A 17,243-nucleotide genomic window follows, 5' to 3' on the forward strand; every position below is an offset into this window, starting at 1 on the left:
CAAACGGGCTGAGAATAAGGAACTGTTGAACGGGACCTCTGTATCGAGGAAGGAGCAGAATGAGGCAGAAGGCTGTCTTTAGAATATGTCATTGTTTTAAATTAATTAATTAACTTTAATTTAATAGCTAATTAATGTATAAGCACAAGTATCCTCTCTTCTCTCTCATGTATGGCACATGTGTGGAGGTCAGGGATCAACATGCATGGGCCACTTTCTCCCATGTGGGTCCAGATAATTGAGCTCGGTCATCAGTGTCAATGATGGGTGGCCCTAGCTACTGAGCCATGTCGTCGTCAGCCCCGCTGCTGTGCTTCTGTGCTTCTGATCTCACACGAGCTGAGATCAACTGTGGAAGACTTGTGAAAGATTGGGTCTGTCGGCAGCATCTCAAAAGAGGAAGAAGAGCCCTTGGGCTGTCCCTGACCAGGACCTATGAACAGATAATTCATTCTCTCTCTCTCTCTCTCTCTCTCTCTCTCTCTCTCTCTCTCTGGTGTGTGTGTGTGTGTGTGTGTGTGTGTGTGTGTGTGCATTCATTATGAGGCCCTACCCCTCCCTGAGCATCCATCCATAAGGACTTGATGGTTCCTGAGGAAGGGATAGAGATTTGCTCTAGTGGTATAGCCACTAGAGCCCATACTTCTATAAACAATTACTCTCCAGACTCTAAGAAAAAATACATGTATCTATGAAAATGCCATGATGAAACCGATTATTATGTGCAGTCACCATATGTTAATTAAAGCAAGAATATAATGTTATTTTTTTAATATAATGATTACCCACTTACATTTCTTCTGTAAGTCATTCATGCTTCTTGCCTATTTTTCCATTGGGATGATAATTATTTTCTTAGTAATTTCTTTGAAGTAATATCACGCTCTACTTAGATTCTACAATGCAATAAACATAATGAGCGCTCCTTAAATATGCCTTGGATTGTCAGTTAATTGCCTTGGGGACTTTTGAGGATGCCAACAGACTTACTAGGAGTCTGATTCTTTCCTTTTCTCACCCAGGACACGGCTGGGCAAGAGCGGTACCGGACCATCACCACAGCCTACTACCGTGGGGCCATGGGCTTCATTCTTATGTATGACATCACCAACGAGGAGTCCTTCAATGCTGTCCAGGACTGGTACATACCGAATTCATTCTTTTGCCAAACTGTTCATGAAAACCTAGCATGTGCTAACCCTGTGCTATGTTAAGGAAACCCAGGTAAATCTGCCATGGCCCCTGGTTTTAAGATGTTCTTATGTGAGAGGAGAAATCAAATAGGAGGTAGACCACAAAAATGCCAGGTGATGGGGGGGATTTGCCCTATAGGTGATGATATTTGAGTTAGAAATGAGCTAGTTCCCAAGTTTTGTTTCAGGAGGATTCCTTTGGCTACCATGGAGAATGAGACCACATATGGCATCTGTCTGCTTGAATTGGGCTTGAGTACATCTGTCCACATTCAGAAAGGGTTCTGTTTGCACTGAAAATCATCACAGCCCTCTAGATATACAACCTCAGAGCCACTGAGTCCTCCTTCTTGGGGTATCACTCACAGGGAAAAGCAAGACATGAGACAGAGGCACTGATGCCCAGTGTCCCTAGTCAGCAAAGGCCAGGAGAAGGCGGGATGTCTGTGCTCTACGTTGGCAACAGAGGAACTGAGGGGGCTAGGTAGCCAGCAACAGGGTTGACCAGCACCAACCTGGCCCTCTTTTTGCCCACACCCATGCTATTAGTCGGTCTCCTGTTACTATAACAAAATACTGGGGTGGAGAGAGGCTTTATACTGCAGATATTTGCTTAGCTCACAGGGGACAGCAGCACGGCGCCGAGTCAGGCAAGGGCCTCCTGGCAGTGTCACTATCATGGTGGATGGCGTCATCCTGAAAGTACAAGCAAAAAGAAAGATCACAGGGGAATACAGGAAGCTACAGGGGCTGGGAGGGGTCAGGCTTATTTTATAATTCTCATAAGAACTAATTAGGGCTGCTCAAAAATTACACCCATTCCTTCAAAAGGTGGCCCCCTCTGGGACCTGATTACTCCCCATTGGGTCCCACCTTGTTGGATAGTTTTAGTGGGTCTTGAGACGGGCTGTCACTGTGCATCCCTGCATTGACGTCTCCCCTCTGCAAATCCCCTGTTCTCCCACCACCACCATTTCCTCTTTCTCTTTAGTCTTTCCAGTTATAATTTCCCTTCTGCCCATCTTCGTCCACCTTCTCTGTGTCTCAGCACACCTCCCCTGGAGTGATGGTCTCTGTCACCACACTACTCCTTCCCTGCCAGCCATGACCCCCCTCTCTCTCACCATCCATTTCTGCTCATTCTGCCTTGGGAAAACAGTGAATTTAACACCTGGTGATGGGTTTCTAAGAATAACCTGGGCTCACTGCTAATCTGGGAGGTGAGAAAGGCTGGGGTGAGAGGAGTGGGGGAAGGAAAAGGAGGAGCAGAAGACAGATCAGGGGCTGGCTCCAGGTACTACCTTGAGTCTGAAGACTGGGTGTCCATCCCAGGTACCTTTGAGTTTGCCTTCCAAGCAACTCTGTCTCAGCCACTCAAGCCCCAGTACCCAGAGTGGAGCCTGGCTCTTTGTGGGCCCTGCAGCAATTGCTGGCTAAGTGATTCTGTCTCTTAAGGGGACGAAGGGCTTGCAACTGATGAAGTCAGTGGTGGGGTTGGTTTGAGGAACAGAATCAGAACTAGGTCCATGTTGTCAGCAGGGTCCAGCTGGACTAAGTGTCAGTGTCAGGTAGGGCCAGAGTCAGTCTATGCCTCAGGATTAGCCATTCACAGACCAGTGGTTCAGCAGATATTCACTGCCACCCTCTCTGCTGTCTGTTCCCCACTTCATCCCAAAGATGAAGAGGCTTGTCCCTGACCCCAGGGAAAGAATTTAGCTCAGTAGAAGAGATACCATGGTGGAGGTGCAAAAGACCAAAAGGGGATCATCTTGCCTAATGGAGGGTTAGAGGATCAGGCCCATTCCCCTCCCCCCAAATGTCTACTGTGCAGGATTCTATTTTATTCTTCTAAAAAAATTTTAATTGTAGAAGTTATATTTGTCCACTTAAAAAATGCAAAGAAAAATATTTGAAAGGTATTTTTTAAGGTCTCGGGATAGAGCCAGATAGCAGTAGTTCATACCTCAAATCCCAACATTTGAGAGATTAATGCAGCAGAATCTCCAGGAGTTGGAGGCCAAACTGGTCTACACAGTAAGATCCTGTCTCAACCACCAAACATCTCATCACTGAGTGAAGAACCCATATCTGAAACCCTAGCACCAGGAAAGCTGAGACAGGAAGATCGCTGAGTTTGAAACCAGCTCATGCTGCATTCTGAGCTCCTGGCTAGCCTGGGCTACAATGAAACTCTATCTCAAAGTCAAAAGTCTCACACACAAAAAAAATCAAGTCTTATAGCACTTTCTAAAGACAGACAGACATGGCACTGAGGAGCAGGAGGGAGGGAGTGGCTATAAGGACAGGTCAGAGTCTGATGACCCTCCTTCCACTCTTCCAAGGGCAAAGCTTCTTACACAGGGAGTTGCAATCCTATATGGGCTCATATGACTGAACACAGGGATCTTGGAAAAACTGCAAATTCCAAAAGGCATCTGAACACACAATAACCAAAATTTAATTCAAAGTTAAACATATCTTGAATCCAAGATGTTTCCAAAAGTGCATCAGAGTTTCACTCAGTACAGCCTTGATCTGCACATATAGCACACACGCTGTGCTCTGGGTATGCGGAGGCAACAAAGTCCTTCAGTCTTAGCACTTGAAAGTCAGAGGTAGGGAGGGGGCCTCCACAAGTCTGAGGCTGGTCTGGTCTACATAGTAATTTCCAGGCTAGCTAGATCTACATAGTGAAACACTACTGCATCTTTTTTATTGCTCTTAAAAGTATGTATTTGTAGTTGACTGAGTGTTTTTTAGCTGCCAGTATGTTTATGTACCACATGCATGCAATGCCTGTGGAGGCCAGATGAGGGCGTCAGATCCCTTGGAACTGGAGTTATGAACAATCCCTAGGCCCTAAGAACCAAACCTGGGTCTTCTCTAAGAGCAACCAGTGCTTGTAACTGCTGAGTTATCTCTCTAGTCCCAGCCTCAATTTATTTTATTTTATTTTATTTTTGATTTTTTTAATTTATTTTTTATTTTTTATTTTTTGAGACAAGGTCTCTCAATGTAGCCCTGATTGTCCTAGAACTCACTCTGCAGAGCAACCTGGACCCAAACTCACAGAGATCTGCCTGCCTTTGCCTCCTGAGCGCTGGGATTAAAGTCATGAGGCACCACATATTGCTCAAAAATTTTTTAAATGTTAAAAACACTGTCTTTTAGTATCAAATATTCAGCCAAGATTTAATTGTTTGGGTAAAAACTTTAGAAAGCAAACAAATCTATCCCAATATGCACTTTACTGTAGTCTTTAATGAACGGTAAGAGTATACATCTATATTCACCAAAGCACTGTTTTACAATAAATTTCCTTGTGATTTATTACTAGTAAATGTCTGACTTGTGTATCTATTTTAAATACCTACATACCTGAGATCACTTAAAATTCTCTGGGGTGAAAGGAGTCATAAACAGACTCATTTCAGACCTGTACACAGGAATATTGACAGGTCTAGTCTTCTATGAGTGGTGTGTGGATAATCAGAGGGGCTCTGATTCCAGGAGGGCTGCAGCCATGCCATGCCTGCTGGATAGCATTCCAAAACACCCTTCACCACGAGAGTTGGAAAGGTGGGGGATAACGGTGGTCAGTTTATTTCTGTCTCTTCTTAGGGCCACTCAGATTAAGACCTACTCCTGGGATAACGCACAGGTCATTCTCGTGGGAAATAAATGTGACATGGAAGAGGAAAGAGTGGTCCCAACTGAGAAGGGCCGGCTCCTGGCCGAGCAGCTGGGTATGTATACAACACGTATGTAGGCATGTACATGCATGTGTATGTACTTGTGTGCAAGTATGTCCATGTTGTATGTGCATGCATGAAATGGAATAAACATGGAACAAAAGTGAGCTTTTATTTGTGACATTAAGGTGGATTGTGGTTACAGATAATGTTGCCATGTAGCTGTACTTATTGATTTATAGTTAAGTCGTATACATATGGATTTTCTGCTCATGATTCTAGGGAATTCATCATTTATATTTTTTCTTATAGTGAATATATAAATAAAATTTAAATATATGAATGCTGTTTTCAAACTAGATCCATCCACAAAGGAGTTGAGATAGCTTATTAAAAATAACTATACTGTGGGAATAAAAAAAAAAAGAGAAAGTTTTAGCAAGGGTAGGAAGAAGGTAAGAGAAAACCAGAGTCAAATAGATATGTATGTCACAAGTTTTTGGGCACCGGAATCAGCAAAAGGTAGGCCAAATATTGTCTTTGGGCTTCCTAGCAACCACTACAAAGAGTAAATAATGATCTGTTTTGTGGTTCAGCATGGCCTTACTATAAAACAAGCCTGTTATTCCAGGGAAGCTCTGTTCTTCATTGGCAACTATAGAACAGACTGCAGAACGCGGCCAAAAAATAGCACACATATCTCCGGAAACTGCTGAACATAATAGGCCTTTTGGTGCCATTTTTCTCATGTAAATGGATGCCTCTCACAAAAACACAATTCACAACAAAAGTCAGCACAGGAAAAGGCAAAGCCAGGCAGCTGGTTTGCAGCTCAATGCAGCTGCTAGGACTCTCCCCGAGGTGGCACCTTGACCCCGGTGTTCCATTGAAGCCCAGATGACCAGACGTGTCCCAGTGCCCCATAGCAGAGCCCTTAACTGTCTTTGCCGGAAAGGTCAGTTTTTATTACACACACACACACACACACACACACACACACACACACACACACGCGCACACGCACACGCGCGCATACACACACACACATGAGTTTGATGTAAGATTGCTATGGAGAATAGTTTCTTCTATGTCTGCAGAAAGTTTACACACACACACACACACACACACACACACGAGTTTGATGTAAGATTGCTATGGAGAATAGTTTCTTCCATGTCTGCAGAAAGTTTACAGTCTTCCTCTAGAGACTAAATGGGCCTTTAGGTAGTTTTCCTATAAATTTCTCGTGCTAAGTGGCTTTGTTGTTGAGGATAGAGTTTAAAGTTAGGCTCTGACAATTCCAGAGCACAGATGTTGGGGTTTATAGCTGGGTAAACTATGATATGCAAGTGTGAATCGTGTGTTGTATGTGTATTGTGCATGTGTGTGTACATAGGTACATCTGTGCATGCGATGTGTGTGTATGTGTGGGTACATGTGTGTATGGGTGAGACAGCCTGGACTAGAGATGAGGAAACCCTAAGTACTCAGTGGGAGCATTGGTTCAGCTGCAGTCTTGTTCCTTTATCAAAGAGGGTCTCCAGCGCAGAAAGTGTCTCCACTTTGTTCACAGAACAATAAGCATGTGCTGACGCCCACACTTGAGTAACTTCGGGTCATACCTTTGTGCTCCTAAGCTGCAGCCCCTTAGGAGACTGGCAGACTTCAGAACACAGATAGGAGTGAGGATAAGGAGGCACTGAAGATAGCCTTAGTGAATTAGACAGAACAAGGTAACCCATCTCTGTGCTGCACAACCCTCTGAGTTTGCCCCTACTATTTACCCGAACATGTCTGTTTATATATTTATCGCTTTTCCTGGTCCTTGCAAACAGGAAATGTGAATGGTTTGTTTCATCCCAAGGATCTAGCTTAGAGTAAATATTTATATATTCCATTTATTCATTGAAAAATATGTGTTGAGAGCCAATGAAATGGCACAGCAGGTAAAGGGTCCTGCCATCAACGCTGACAACTAGAGTTGAAACCTCCAGCAAACACACACACACACACACACACACACACTACATAAATATTTTTAAAAAAGAGTAATATATATTGAGCATATGCTCTGAGCCATGTTCTGCCCAGGCAGTAAGAATATAGTTAATGGGCTGGGTGGTGGTGGCACATGCCTGTAATACCAGCACTCTGGGAGGCAGAGGCAGGCGGATTTCTGAGTTCGAGGCCAGCCTGGTCTACAGAGTGAGCCAGGGCTACACAGAGAAACCCTGTCTTAAAAAAAAAAAAAAGAAAGAAAGAAAGAAAGAAAGAAAGAAAGAAAGAAAGAAAGAAAGAAAGAAAGAAAGAAAAGAAAAGAAAAAAAGAATATAGTTAATGAGAGTATAAGTAATTTCCAACTAACAAGGGCAAACAACTAACTAACAAGGACAAAGATAATAAACAAATAATTATACAAATAAATAAAAATTGTATATGAGGGTGAATTGTACAATATCTAAATTGTGTCCCAACAGAGCTATTATTTGTGATCAATTTTGATTAATAATGTTTTTATAACAACTAATCAAACTAGTTTTATTTTAAATATGGAAATTTTAGAAAAGTCTTTTGAAATTAAAATATAATTACGTCTCCTCCTTTCCTTTCTTTCTCCTAGCTCTTCTCATATACCCTCTCGCTCTCTCTAAAACTCATATATATGTTAATATATTCCTAAATATATAAATACAACATGCTTAGTCCATATAATGTTAATTGTAGATATATGTTTTTAGGGATGATCACTTGTTAGTAGATAACCAATTGGTATGCTCATTTCTAAGGAAAACTATTTTCCCCTTCCCTTAGTTACCGGTAGTTCTTAGTCTAAGGTTGAGACCCTTTGAGCTTATTAAATCAAATGAAAATGTTCTAAGACACTCAAAACAAAGCCTGGTGAACTTCCTGGAATCCTAAGCCCAGTCTCTCTATAGCTATCCCCAAATGGAAATGTCAAATGGCTCAGAATGGGGCAGACATCATTTGTTAGCTGTCCAAATAATCTCCTTTGGAGGAGGACACATGAATAGAGGAGTCTTGATCTTTATTAGGCAGGCCACTGCATTACCGTCCCTGAGGAATGAACCATTCCTTGGGGCTCACTGTAGAGTGGGTGACATTCCTGATGAAAAACTCCGGCAGGATATACAGAAAAGATGGCTCACCGAAAGGCTGGTCCCTCTGCTCTAGCGATATTTGCTCTCAGGAAACTCATCTAGTTACAGGTTAAATGCTAAACTTTAGTATCCACCCAAGGGGGAGAAGTGTCTTTTTTGTAAGAGTTGGGGAACTATGAGTCTGGGACTTCTCTAGTCTATCTGATTCCTCACACAGCATCTGGCTATAAAGGACACTCAGGGAATATGTCACCCTGAGGGTTTGCGGTGGCATCCTGGGTCCATAGCTGGACTTTCCAGATATGTAATTCTGTGGTCTGCTGTCTGGGAATAGCACTGCTCTCTGCCTCATGGGACTTCTTTTCTCCTGTCTTAGCCCACTCAGTCAAGACTATCGACATGGCCATCAACTAATATTTCAAGCTGTTTGTGGACTCTGTATTCTCCAAGTTCCTGGGACCTGGAGTTGGTTTTAGAAACACCAAAGAAAGCAGATCTTTGAGAGTATAGATAATTTTTCCTCCACCAGGGCAGTATAACATTATAGGGTGTTTGTCTCCATGTGCCCTTCTGGAAAGGGCTTCTCAGTCCCTTGTTTCTGATTTAGGATGGTGTTTGTTAGAGGCAGATATGAGAGACATAGGCCTACAAAGGAAGGAGAGTTTTGTGTGGGAGTTTGTTTGCTTGCTTGTTTTTGTTTTAAGACTGGGCCTCCTAAATTCCAAGAAGGTCTTGAACTTGCTATAGAGCCAGGAATCCAACTTCTACTTTACCAGTGCTAGAACTACAGACCTGTGCCATGTTTCCTGGTTTTATTCAGTGCTGGGACTGAGCCAGGAGCTCATACAAGCTAGACAAGCACATTACCAGCCTGAGCTCCGTCCCCAGCCCCAAGACAACAGAACCTTCCTAAGCCATATTAGTAATGGTGGCAGGTTCAGTACTCAAGTTTAGCCTTTGGATTCAAACTCTAACTTTTCCAGTAACTTTTTATTAGTAGTTATACCATGATTAAGGATCCCATTGTATACCCATGTACCCCTTTACTATCTGGGGAGAAGGACAGAGGAGAAATCGGCAGAGTCGGGTCAGATCTTCCCAGGGAATGTGCCTTCTGCGCTGTGGTCATCCCATGCTCAGACCTGTGACACGGGGCACAGGGTACAGAGGCTGGCACCACTCACACAGAGCCATCACCCCCTTTGCGCTCATTGCCTTGTCACACAGGTGTAAGTTCAGTAGTTCTGCCTGCAGTTCCTGGTCTGGTTCCAGTTTGGGAAGCAGGGGTCAAAGTGGGCAGTTTTGTTCTTGATCTTAGTCTTGATGTCTTCAGCCATAGTGCTGACTCTTCTTAAAGACTGCCCCAGAGCACTGCTTATTCAGTGTGACCCTTAACAAAGACCAGGTCTGAACTCGTAATGCCCCCGTCAGGTTCCACCACTGTTCCCCAGAGCCTGCCATAATTTCTCTGCATATCTGCACCATGGGTTAGAACATAAGTGAGATTTATTTAGGTTATGTTGTGGTAACGCACAACTTGAGCCAGCTTTCGTGAGAAAGGTCCATTTCTCAATGAGTTTTCAAATCAGCTGTTAGCTGTCACTGTGTTCCTCCTGGAATCTTCTGGGACCCAGTCCAAGATGGGTGAAAACAAAAAAAAAGCTTCTTAAAGCGTCTGTTGGGGCTTGGATCATATGGCTTCTCCACATTTCCATCAAGTAAATCAAGTCACATGATCAAGCCCAGTGTTGGAGAAACTGGAGGTATGTTCCTCCCCCAAAGAGGCACTGCAAGCCAGTTGGCAATGGGTGGAGGTGAAAAATTCCTTGTAGAGATGACCGTGATTCTCTCCCATGCCTTCTGGTGCTCTTGCCCATAAGTGCTTGATGGGTCCTGAGCACAGAAGCGAATGGGCTTCCTGCTCTTAAGATGCTTATGACCTGCCGGGCAGTGGTGGCACACGCCTGTAATCCTAGCACTCCAGGAGGCAGAGGCAGGTGGATTTCTGAGTTCGAGGCCAGCCTGGTCTACAGAGTGAGTTCCAGGACAGCCAGGGCTACACAGAGAAACCCTGTCTCAAAAACAAAAAACAAAACAAAAAAACAAGACAAAACAAACAAACAAACAAAAAACCAAATCCAAGATGCTTATGACCTGAGAAACAAAGCCATAAAAAGAAAACTTGAGCATCTTTGACAAGTGTCACTTTCCTGTGTCCCCCTTTGAGAGGGAGGACTAATGTGTTTCCCCTGAGTGTGGTGCCTGCCTGGTTGAACCCAGCTGTGGGGCAGAGGTCTGGGCATCTCACCCAGACTCTTGGCTACATCAGCAGGGTCTGCAGCTCCATTCCTGCTCCCATGGCCTCAATTCCTTTGCCTCTAGTAATTCCATAACTTTTTGTTTGTTTTTTTTCAGAGACAGGTTTCTCTGTATAGCCCTGGCTGTCCTGGAACTCACTCTGTAGAACAGGCTGGCCTCAGACTCAGAAATTCGCCTGCCTCTGCCTCCCAAGTGCTGGGATTAAAGGCGTGTGCCACCACCGCCCAGCTCCATAACTATTCTTACCTGCTGATGCGCTCTGCATTGCCTCTCCCTTCTGTTATCCTCAGTTTTGTCACCATCCTTACAGCCGACTGATTCCAATTTAAGTGTGAAGAATCACTCCCGTTTTCTTGGTCTGAATCTAACTGAAAGAATTCTGTGTGTCATGGGATTGCAGGGGAGAACTACATTGTGTGTTCTGAGCAGTGAGATAGGATGGGGGGGGGAGGGAAGGCTGTCTGGGATCAGAAATTCTACAGAAAAGTGAGGATGATCAGGAGTGGGGACAAGAGGTGCGGCAAGGGCACGGATGGGAGAGCGCTGATGTCTCAACAGCACAGTAAGAGAAAGAAGAGGAAGCTAAAGAAGCAGAAAGGACCCACACCCTTGAGGTTTGCTGTGGTCTCTGTGTGCTTTAGAGGTTCACCTTGACTGAAAGCCTTGTCTTCAGGTGTTAGTGTTGGGAAATGGCAGAACTGTTATGACGTAGCCAAGTGGGAAGAAGTTGGGCCATTGGGTTGTGCTCTTAAACAGTAGTACCCTTTAGCCTTTAAGTTCTCTGATGGGGACTTTTTTTTCCCTTTTTTTTTTCCAAGACAGCCAGTCTGGCCACAAATTTGCTATTTGCTGTGTAGCCAAGGCTGGCCCTGAATTCCTGATCTTCTTACTGTTGCTGGCTATAAAATAAGGCAGTTAAAGCTACAGGACAGCCATTACCACAGAGCCTACAGTATGTTCTTCAAACTTTGAATCTCCGGAGTCAGGAACCACATAAATTGTTTTCTTCACAAGTAGTGTGAGTTAGGCGTGTCAGCACAGTGATGAAAGGTCAAAAATCGCAGTCTCTGGTTTTAAGCCAATGAGGCTGATATGAAGTTACTCAGACCTCTTTTAGTTCCAATGATACAAATCCAAGACAAAATAGTTCAAATTTCATATAAGACTATAGCTGAAATAAAATGAGAGAAGATTAACAAACCAGGGGGTATAGCTCAGCGATATAATACTTGTCTAGTGTGAGGCGCCACATTCAAGTTTCTTTTTTTAAAAAAGATTTATTAATTTACTTTATGTATATGAGCACACTGTAGCTGTACTGCTGAGCCATCTCACCAGTCTCCCCAAGTTCAATTTTTAATACCATAAAATCAAAACAAAAACCAAGACAGGGGGCTGGAGAGATGGCTCAGTGGTTAAGAGCACCAACTGCTCTTCCAGAGGTCCTGAGTTCAATTCCCAGCAACCACATGGTGACTCACAACCATCTGTAATGGGATCTGATGCCCTCTTCTGGTGTGTTTGAAATAAGTAAAATAAAACTTAAAAAAAAAAATAGGCCCTAACTTTGGTGTCTGATGCTTGCAATCCCAGAGCTTGGGAGGCTGTGCCAAGAGGACTGCAAGTTTGGGGCTAGCCTGAGCTACATTAATAAGCTATGGTATTGGGTGAATTGTTCCTATGACAAGTCAAAATACCTGAGGAGGATAGAAAGGAAAACAGGAAGTCTTTCAGCAAACTCAAGAAGCAAGAGTTGAAGGTTCATGAGGGGAGGGGATGTGTAGACAGATGTGTAGACAGGGTAGAGAAGAGAGTTTAACGTGATGGTAGTAGAGAAATATTCAGGAGCAGTCCTGTGATAAGACCTGTAAGCAATAAGAAATTTTCAAATAGAATCTGAGGTCAAGTCCAGAAGCAGGTGTGGGCTCAGTCTGTGGGTCTCTAACAACTGTCTTTGGCGAGCTTGAAAAACCAACCATTTTGGAAATGGGGAGCATTTCAGATTCAGTTGAGAACTGGACTCCATTTAAGACAGCAGGAACTCCATTGTTCTGAAGCCAATTAGAGGGAGGAAGGGAGGGGGGGTGACTAGTCTGCTTAATTGGTTGTCATCTTTGCCACACTAAACTCTCAGCTCCTGAAACACTTGATTAATGAAACAGAGGGAAAGGTTACCACCTGGACTTACTAATCAGGAGCCTTCCAGGAGCCTGACAGTAATTGGAAGTACACTGGAATTTGGTCTGAGCCGACGAGACTCATGAGGTGCTAACTTAAAGTAGAATTCACAGACTTTGGGTCTTTTTTTTTTTTGAAATAGCAGTGAAGACACTCTTTGGCATGCCATACCAGGTCTGGCCTCTTATTCTCCATGTCCCGCCATGATGGATAACAAGCTCCTTTTAGAATACAGAAATATGTTCTTAGCCCCCTTTGCTGTGTTTGCATGGATCTGTCCTGCCCGCTGTTCCAGACATGCGTGTGTCCACTCACAGTCTTGTGTCCCTGTCCAGCTGACAGTATCACTGTCTCCAAACAGTCCAGCTTGACCCCCAGCCTCGGACGGGGACTTCTTCTGTGTCCTCGGCATCCTTTGGCTTCCCACTCTTCCAACACTTACCACTACGATGCTATTACGTCTGTCTTCTACATGGGACTGAGAGCTTGGCAAGTGTAGGGACTGCGTGTGCTTCACCTCAGTGTTCCTGGTGGACAGCACAGGCTCTGCCTGTGCCATCGCATGCTTGGTGGGCCAGAGTACCATGAGCCCTGCTGGTTACATCTCTCCCTTCACACCTTCAATGATCCTTCCTATCTCCTTCATTCAACAAACATTGACCAAGCCCCTCCCCCTCCACTCAGGCTGGAGTGCCAACAGATGGTCCAGCCACTTCTCTGGGATCTTCCAGTCAGATGGATTTCCAGCACATGTGGCAGCAGGCATTATGGCAGAGGGAAAAGGGTGGCCTTTCTCGGGAGTTGGATGAATTTTGTTCAGTTCTAACATTAATGGCTTACATTCCCACTACCTTCAGGAGGCTGCCCCGGATTTCCCTTCCCATGTCTTCCCTCTCCTGCATCCCCCTTTGGCCTCTGATTTCAGAGGTCAAAATGTTGGCTGAGAATGTAATAGCTTGTCTGTCACTGTTCCAAGTGAGGGCTAATCCAGGAAGCATGAGATAGATCCCTGGCCTCCTCCTCACTTCTGAGTCTTGGTTTCCCCACCCTTAAAGCAGAAGTGAAGACCTACCTCCCTCAGAAGGTTGTCTTAGGATTCTGTTTACAAACTATTAAGAACTATGCAGATGTGCAATGATTGAAACTCTTAACTGCTGAGCCTCTAAAACTAGGTTTGCTCTCCCCAGGTCCCTGGCACTTAGCAAAAGACTTGGCAAAACATTACTGCTCAATAAAAACCTACTGTGTTGATTGACCCCAAAGACTGAAGAAAAAGAGAGGTTTCTTTCCCCAAGTTGGGAGACAGTGGAAGGGCTGAGACTAAAGCGGGTAGGGACACCTGGAAAGGTGAATTACTGTCATGTATCCATGTTACAGTCACTTCACATGTCTTGAGCATGTTCATACTCCCATGTGAGGCAGATGATAGAAGCAATTGGGCTCCTTGCCCGCACTGATAGAAAAACACTGAAATGTAGGCTGGCTTCCAGGCCTCTTCCCACGGCCCACCTGTATAAGGTAGCACATCCCCAGTCAGTGTTAATTCCTCAGAAAGGATTTGTGACCTGGCCTTGACCCATGTCTTCATCTTCATCCACACTGATGGCGAAAGCCCATCTCCTGCTTTACCTGGTAGCCACTTTCCTAAGCCAGTCAAAATCTATTTGTGTGATAGTCATTAAGGAAGAACGGTGTGCTGAAGGGTCTCTGAAGCTGCTGAGTTCCTGAGGCCTGAGGATAATGAGCCGGCAGCTGCCTCTTTCTTCATCACATGTCTGCAATTAGCAAGAGCTTCTTTAGCTTGCCTTTCTCGGGTCAGGAAATAGGCCACAGGAGAGGCTTTCTGGAAGGGTGTTGGCAGAAGGAGATGGAGTCTTCAAGCTGTGAGGCCAGGGGAAGGGAGCCTTGTTTGTACCTGGGGTTCAAGCTTTTCTGTAGCTGGCAGAGTAAGAAGGAGGAGGGGAGTGAGGGCCTCTTTTTTTTTTTTTTTTTTTTTTTGTGAGATGATAAATGAGGCATCAGGAAGAAGCTGTCCTTGTAACAGACAGCTTTCCCACAGCAGTTTACCTGAGGTTTCACTCCTTCCTCACAACTGTTCTCTGTGGGAGACTGTTAATGTCTCCCCCCTCCCCACCCCCCTCACCCTCCTAACTCTCCCCACCCCCTACACCCCTGCCAAACAAGAAGTCTGAGAATCAGAGGTTAAGTGATTCAGACAAGTATGGTAGCTTGCCCAGATTCAGACTCCATGGCCAGCAGATAAAAGCAAACAGATTTGTGAAGAAAGAAAATGAAAGCTCTGTCTAGTGACACAGGCCTGTGATGGCGGTATTTGGAAGACTGGGGAAGAGGATCGTGAGTTCAGGCCAGCCTGAGCTACGTACTGAGACTCTGTCTTAAAAACAAAACCAAACCAAACCAAGAAGAAAGAGGAAAAAACCCACAAGCACAGTGGCAGTAGAGGATGGAATCGGATGGTGGAGGGTGGAATCCGATGGTGGAGGGCAAAGACTATAGGCTTTAGAGGGGCAGACCTTGGAACCAGGCAAACCCAAGAGCAAACTCAGTTCCCACTAACAGCCATGTGACTTGCGGGAGCTCCGCAGTCTCCTAGAACATTCATTCTCCCATTTATAGATCAGGAATGCTAATGCTCACCCACCAGGCTGCTATGCGGGTTAGACAGGGTGATATTAGTGACGTTTCTTGCTTAGTGTATGGCATATAAGAGATGATCAGTAGACATGAAGGATGCCCAAAGAGAAAGTGTGAGGCCACACAAAAGGAAGAGCAAACCAAGTGTCACTTACTCACTGTGACTCTTGAGGGACCGGCCCTCCAGAGCACAGACTAGAGCTCGACAGGGTGGAGTGAGAGGGAGGAGAAAGAAGAAGAAGAGGTCCCCAAAGGGACAAGGCTTGTGGCGGGGTGGCTGGTAGAGTACTTGCTGGTCTGTGCAAGGCCCTGGATCCTATCCCCAGGAGGACAAACCAATAGAAAGTCTAAAACCTGACCTTCCACACTGGCGCTCTTAATTAGCGTGGGCGCACCAGCCTATTTCCCCAGGCCAGCATCAGCACTGGAGATCTGAAGAGCATACGAATGATACCCCTTCCCTGCCTTCTGTTCCCAGTGTGCCACCTGATCAGAAAGTGAGGTAATGGATTAACTAATGTTTTGGAACATAAGAAGCTCTCTAATTCCACATATACATATCATTATTTTTAGCCAGCACCTGAGGTCCTCTGCATTTCTTCTCAGGCACTGGGCTATATACCCCACAAGCATTTTAGCTCACACTGAAGTTACTCTATAAGGTAGATACGAGCATTCCTACTTATAAACTAGGAAGTTAATTTGTAAGCAGAATAAAATGATTTGCTGGGAATTGAATAGTCACTGGCAGAGCCGGAATCTACCTGGTTTTAAAATGTCTGCCAGCAATCCTTGACCTGTATTGTTCTTTGAGTCGGAAGCCTCAGTACATGGAACTAGACCTCCCTGCTTCATGTCTGAGCTCTGGCTTTGATCCCGAGACCTCGGCTGGGCACACAAAATGGTTCCAGCAGATGAGATGGGGAAGTCTGTATTTATCGTCTCTTTTCTCCCTAGGGTTTGACTTCTTTGAAGCCAGCGCCAAGGAGAACATCAGTGTGAGGCAGGCCTTCGAGCGTCTGGTGGATGCCATCTGCGACAAGATGTCTGACTCGATGGACACAGACCCCTCCGTGCTAGGCGCCTCCAAGACCACCCGGCTCTCAGACACCCCGCCTCTGCTGCAGCAGAACTGCTCTTGCTAGGCAAGGCCCACCCTCCTGTTTCCCCCCCATGCCACGCCCATTTCTTCTCTGCTTCTCTCCATTACTGTCCGCTCCCAAACCCCGAGCAAGCTGAGTTCTTTGCCAGCCCCTGTGGCTCTCTGCAGATGGCCCCAGCTACAGATACTAACTGCAGGTTACTGTGTGGGTGAAGACTCCTTTTACAACAGAAGAAGGTTCAATACAGAGACTTGGAAAGAATCTTTTCTGTCCTTAAAATAAAATAAAATTCCCTTCATTTACCAAGATCATCCTCCTACACACACTCCTCAGGGGTTGGCCAGTGTGTAAAGTGAGGCCCACCTGCACAGCTAATACTATTAAAGAAAATGTCTCAAAGTACAATTTGCTCGTTTCCTATCAGGCTCCCTGTGGGCTTTCTCTCCCTGCAAGCGAAGCTTTGGTTTGCAAAGCCCTGAGCTGGTTACCACGGATGCCCACAGGGCCTGGGCAGTTGCTGTGGTGACAGGACAGTGCTAATCCCTGGAGAGCTCAGATTCTAGTGATGCAGAAGGAGCAGAGGCTGAGTCAGAAACACACTTAAAAGAAAGGGATTATCTTCTGCAGAATGTCAAAGTCCACTGCCATCTAAAACCACAAGGGCCAGAAGAGGGAAAGCAACACAGGCAGGCACGGGTCTCACCTTTCTAGCCTGCTCTTTGTCTCACGATGTAGCCCTAGGCTAGCCTCAAATGTGCTGTTTAATTTAGGCTGAACTTGAGCCTAATCCTCCTGCCTCAGCTTTCCCAGTGCTGAGAATACAGGTGTGTAACATCACACCCAGTTTCTCCAGCTGGTTCTTGACTGTTGGGATGCTGTAAAATCTGTCACTCTGGGCTCTCAGAATCTTCAACGTTTGAAGCTGATGAGCTCACTCTCCAGTTCATCTAGGTTGACTAATCAGTTCCAGACTTCGCACTTCTG

At 45.2% G+C, this 17,243-nt stretch overlaps 1 protein-coding gene and 1 pseudogene across 1 annotated transcript in view; one reads left to right on the forward strand and one right to left on the reverse strand.

Annotated features, from left to right (window-relative positions):
- The window catches only part of Rab3b (RAB3B, member RAS oncogene family), a 64,146-nt gene extending 47,507 nt beyond the window's left edge, over positions 1 to 16,639 (forward strand). Inside the window, exons 3-5 of the mRNA XM_052175610.1 lie at positions 1,023 to 1,141; positions 4,815 to 4,939; positions 16,114 to 16,639. Of these exons, the coding sequence (XP_052031570.1) occupies positions 1,023 to 1,141; positions 4,815 to 4,939; positions 16,114 to 16,301 (432 nt within the window). The 3' untranslated portion in view covers positions 16,302 to 16,639. The remainder of the gene's footprint in view (positions 1 to 1,022; positions 1,142 to 4,814; positions 4,940 to 16,113) is intronic.
- LOC127680039 (cytochrome c oxidase subunit 6B1-like) lies at positions 9,093 to 9,341 on the reverse strand (annotated as a pseudogene).
- Positions 16,640 to 17,243: the final 604 nt, after the last annotated feature.

This window comes from Apodemus sylvaticus, chromosome 3 (genome assembly GCF_947179515.1).
Source record: "Apodemus sylvaticus chromosome 3, mApoSyl1.1, whole genome shotgun sequence".
Taxonomy (NCBI): domain Eukaryota; kingdom Metazoa; phylum Chordata; class Mammalia; order Rodentia; family Muridae; genus Apodemus; species Apodemus sylvaticus.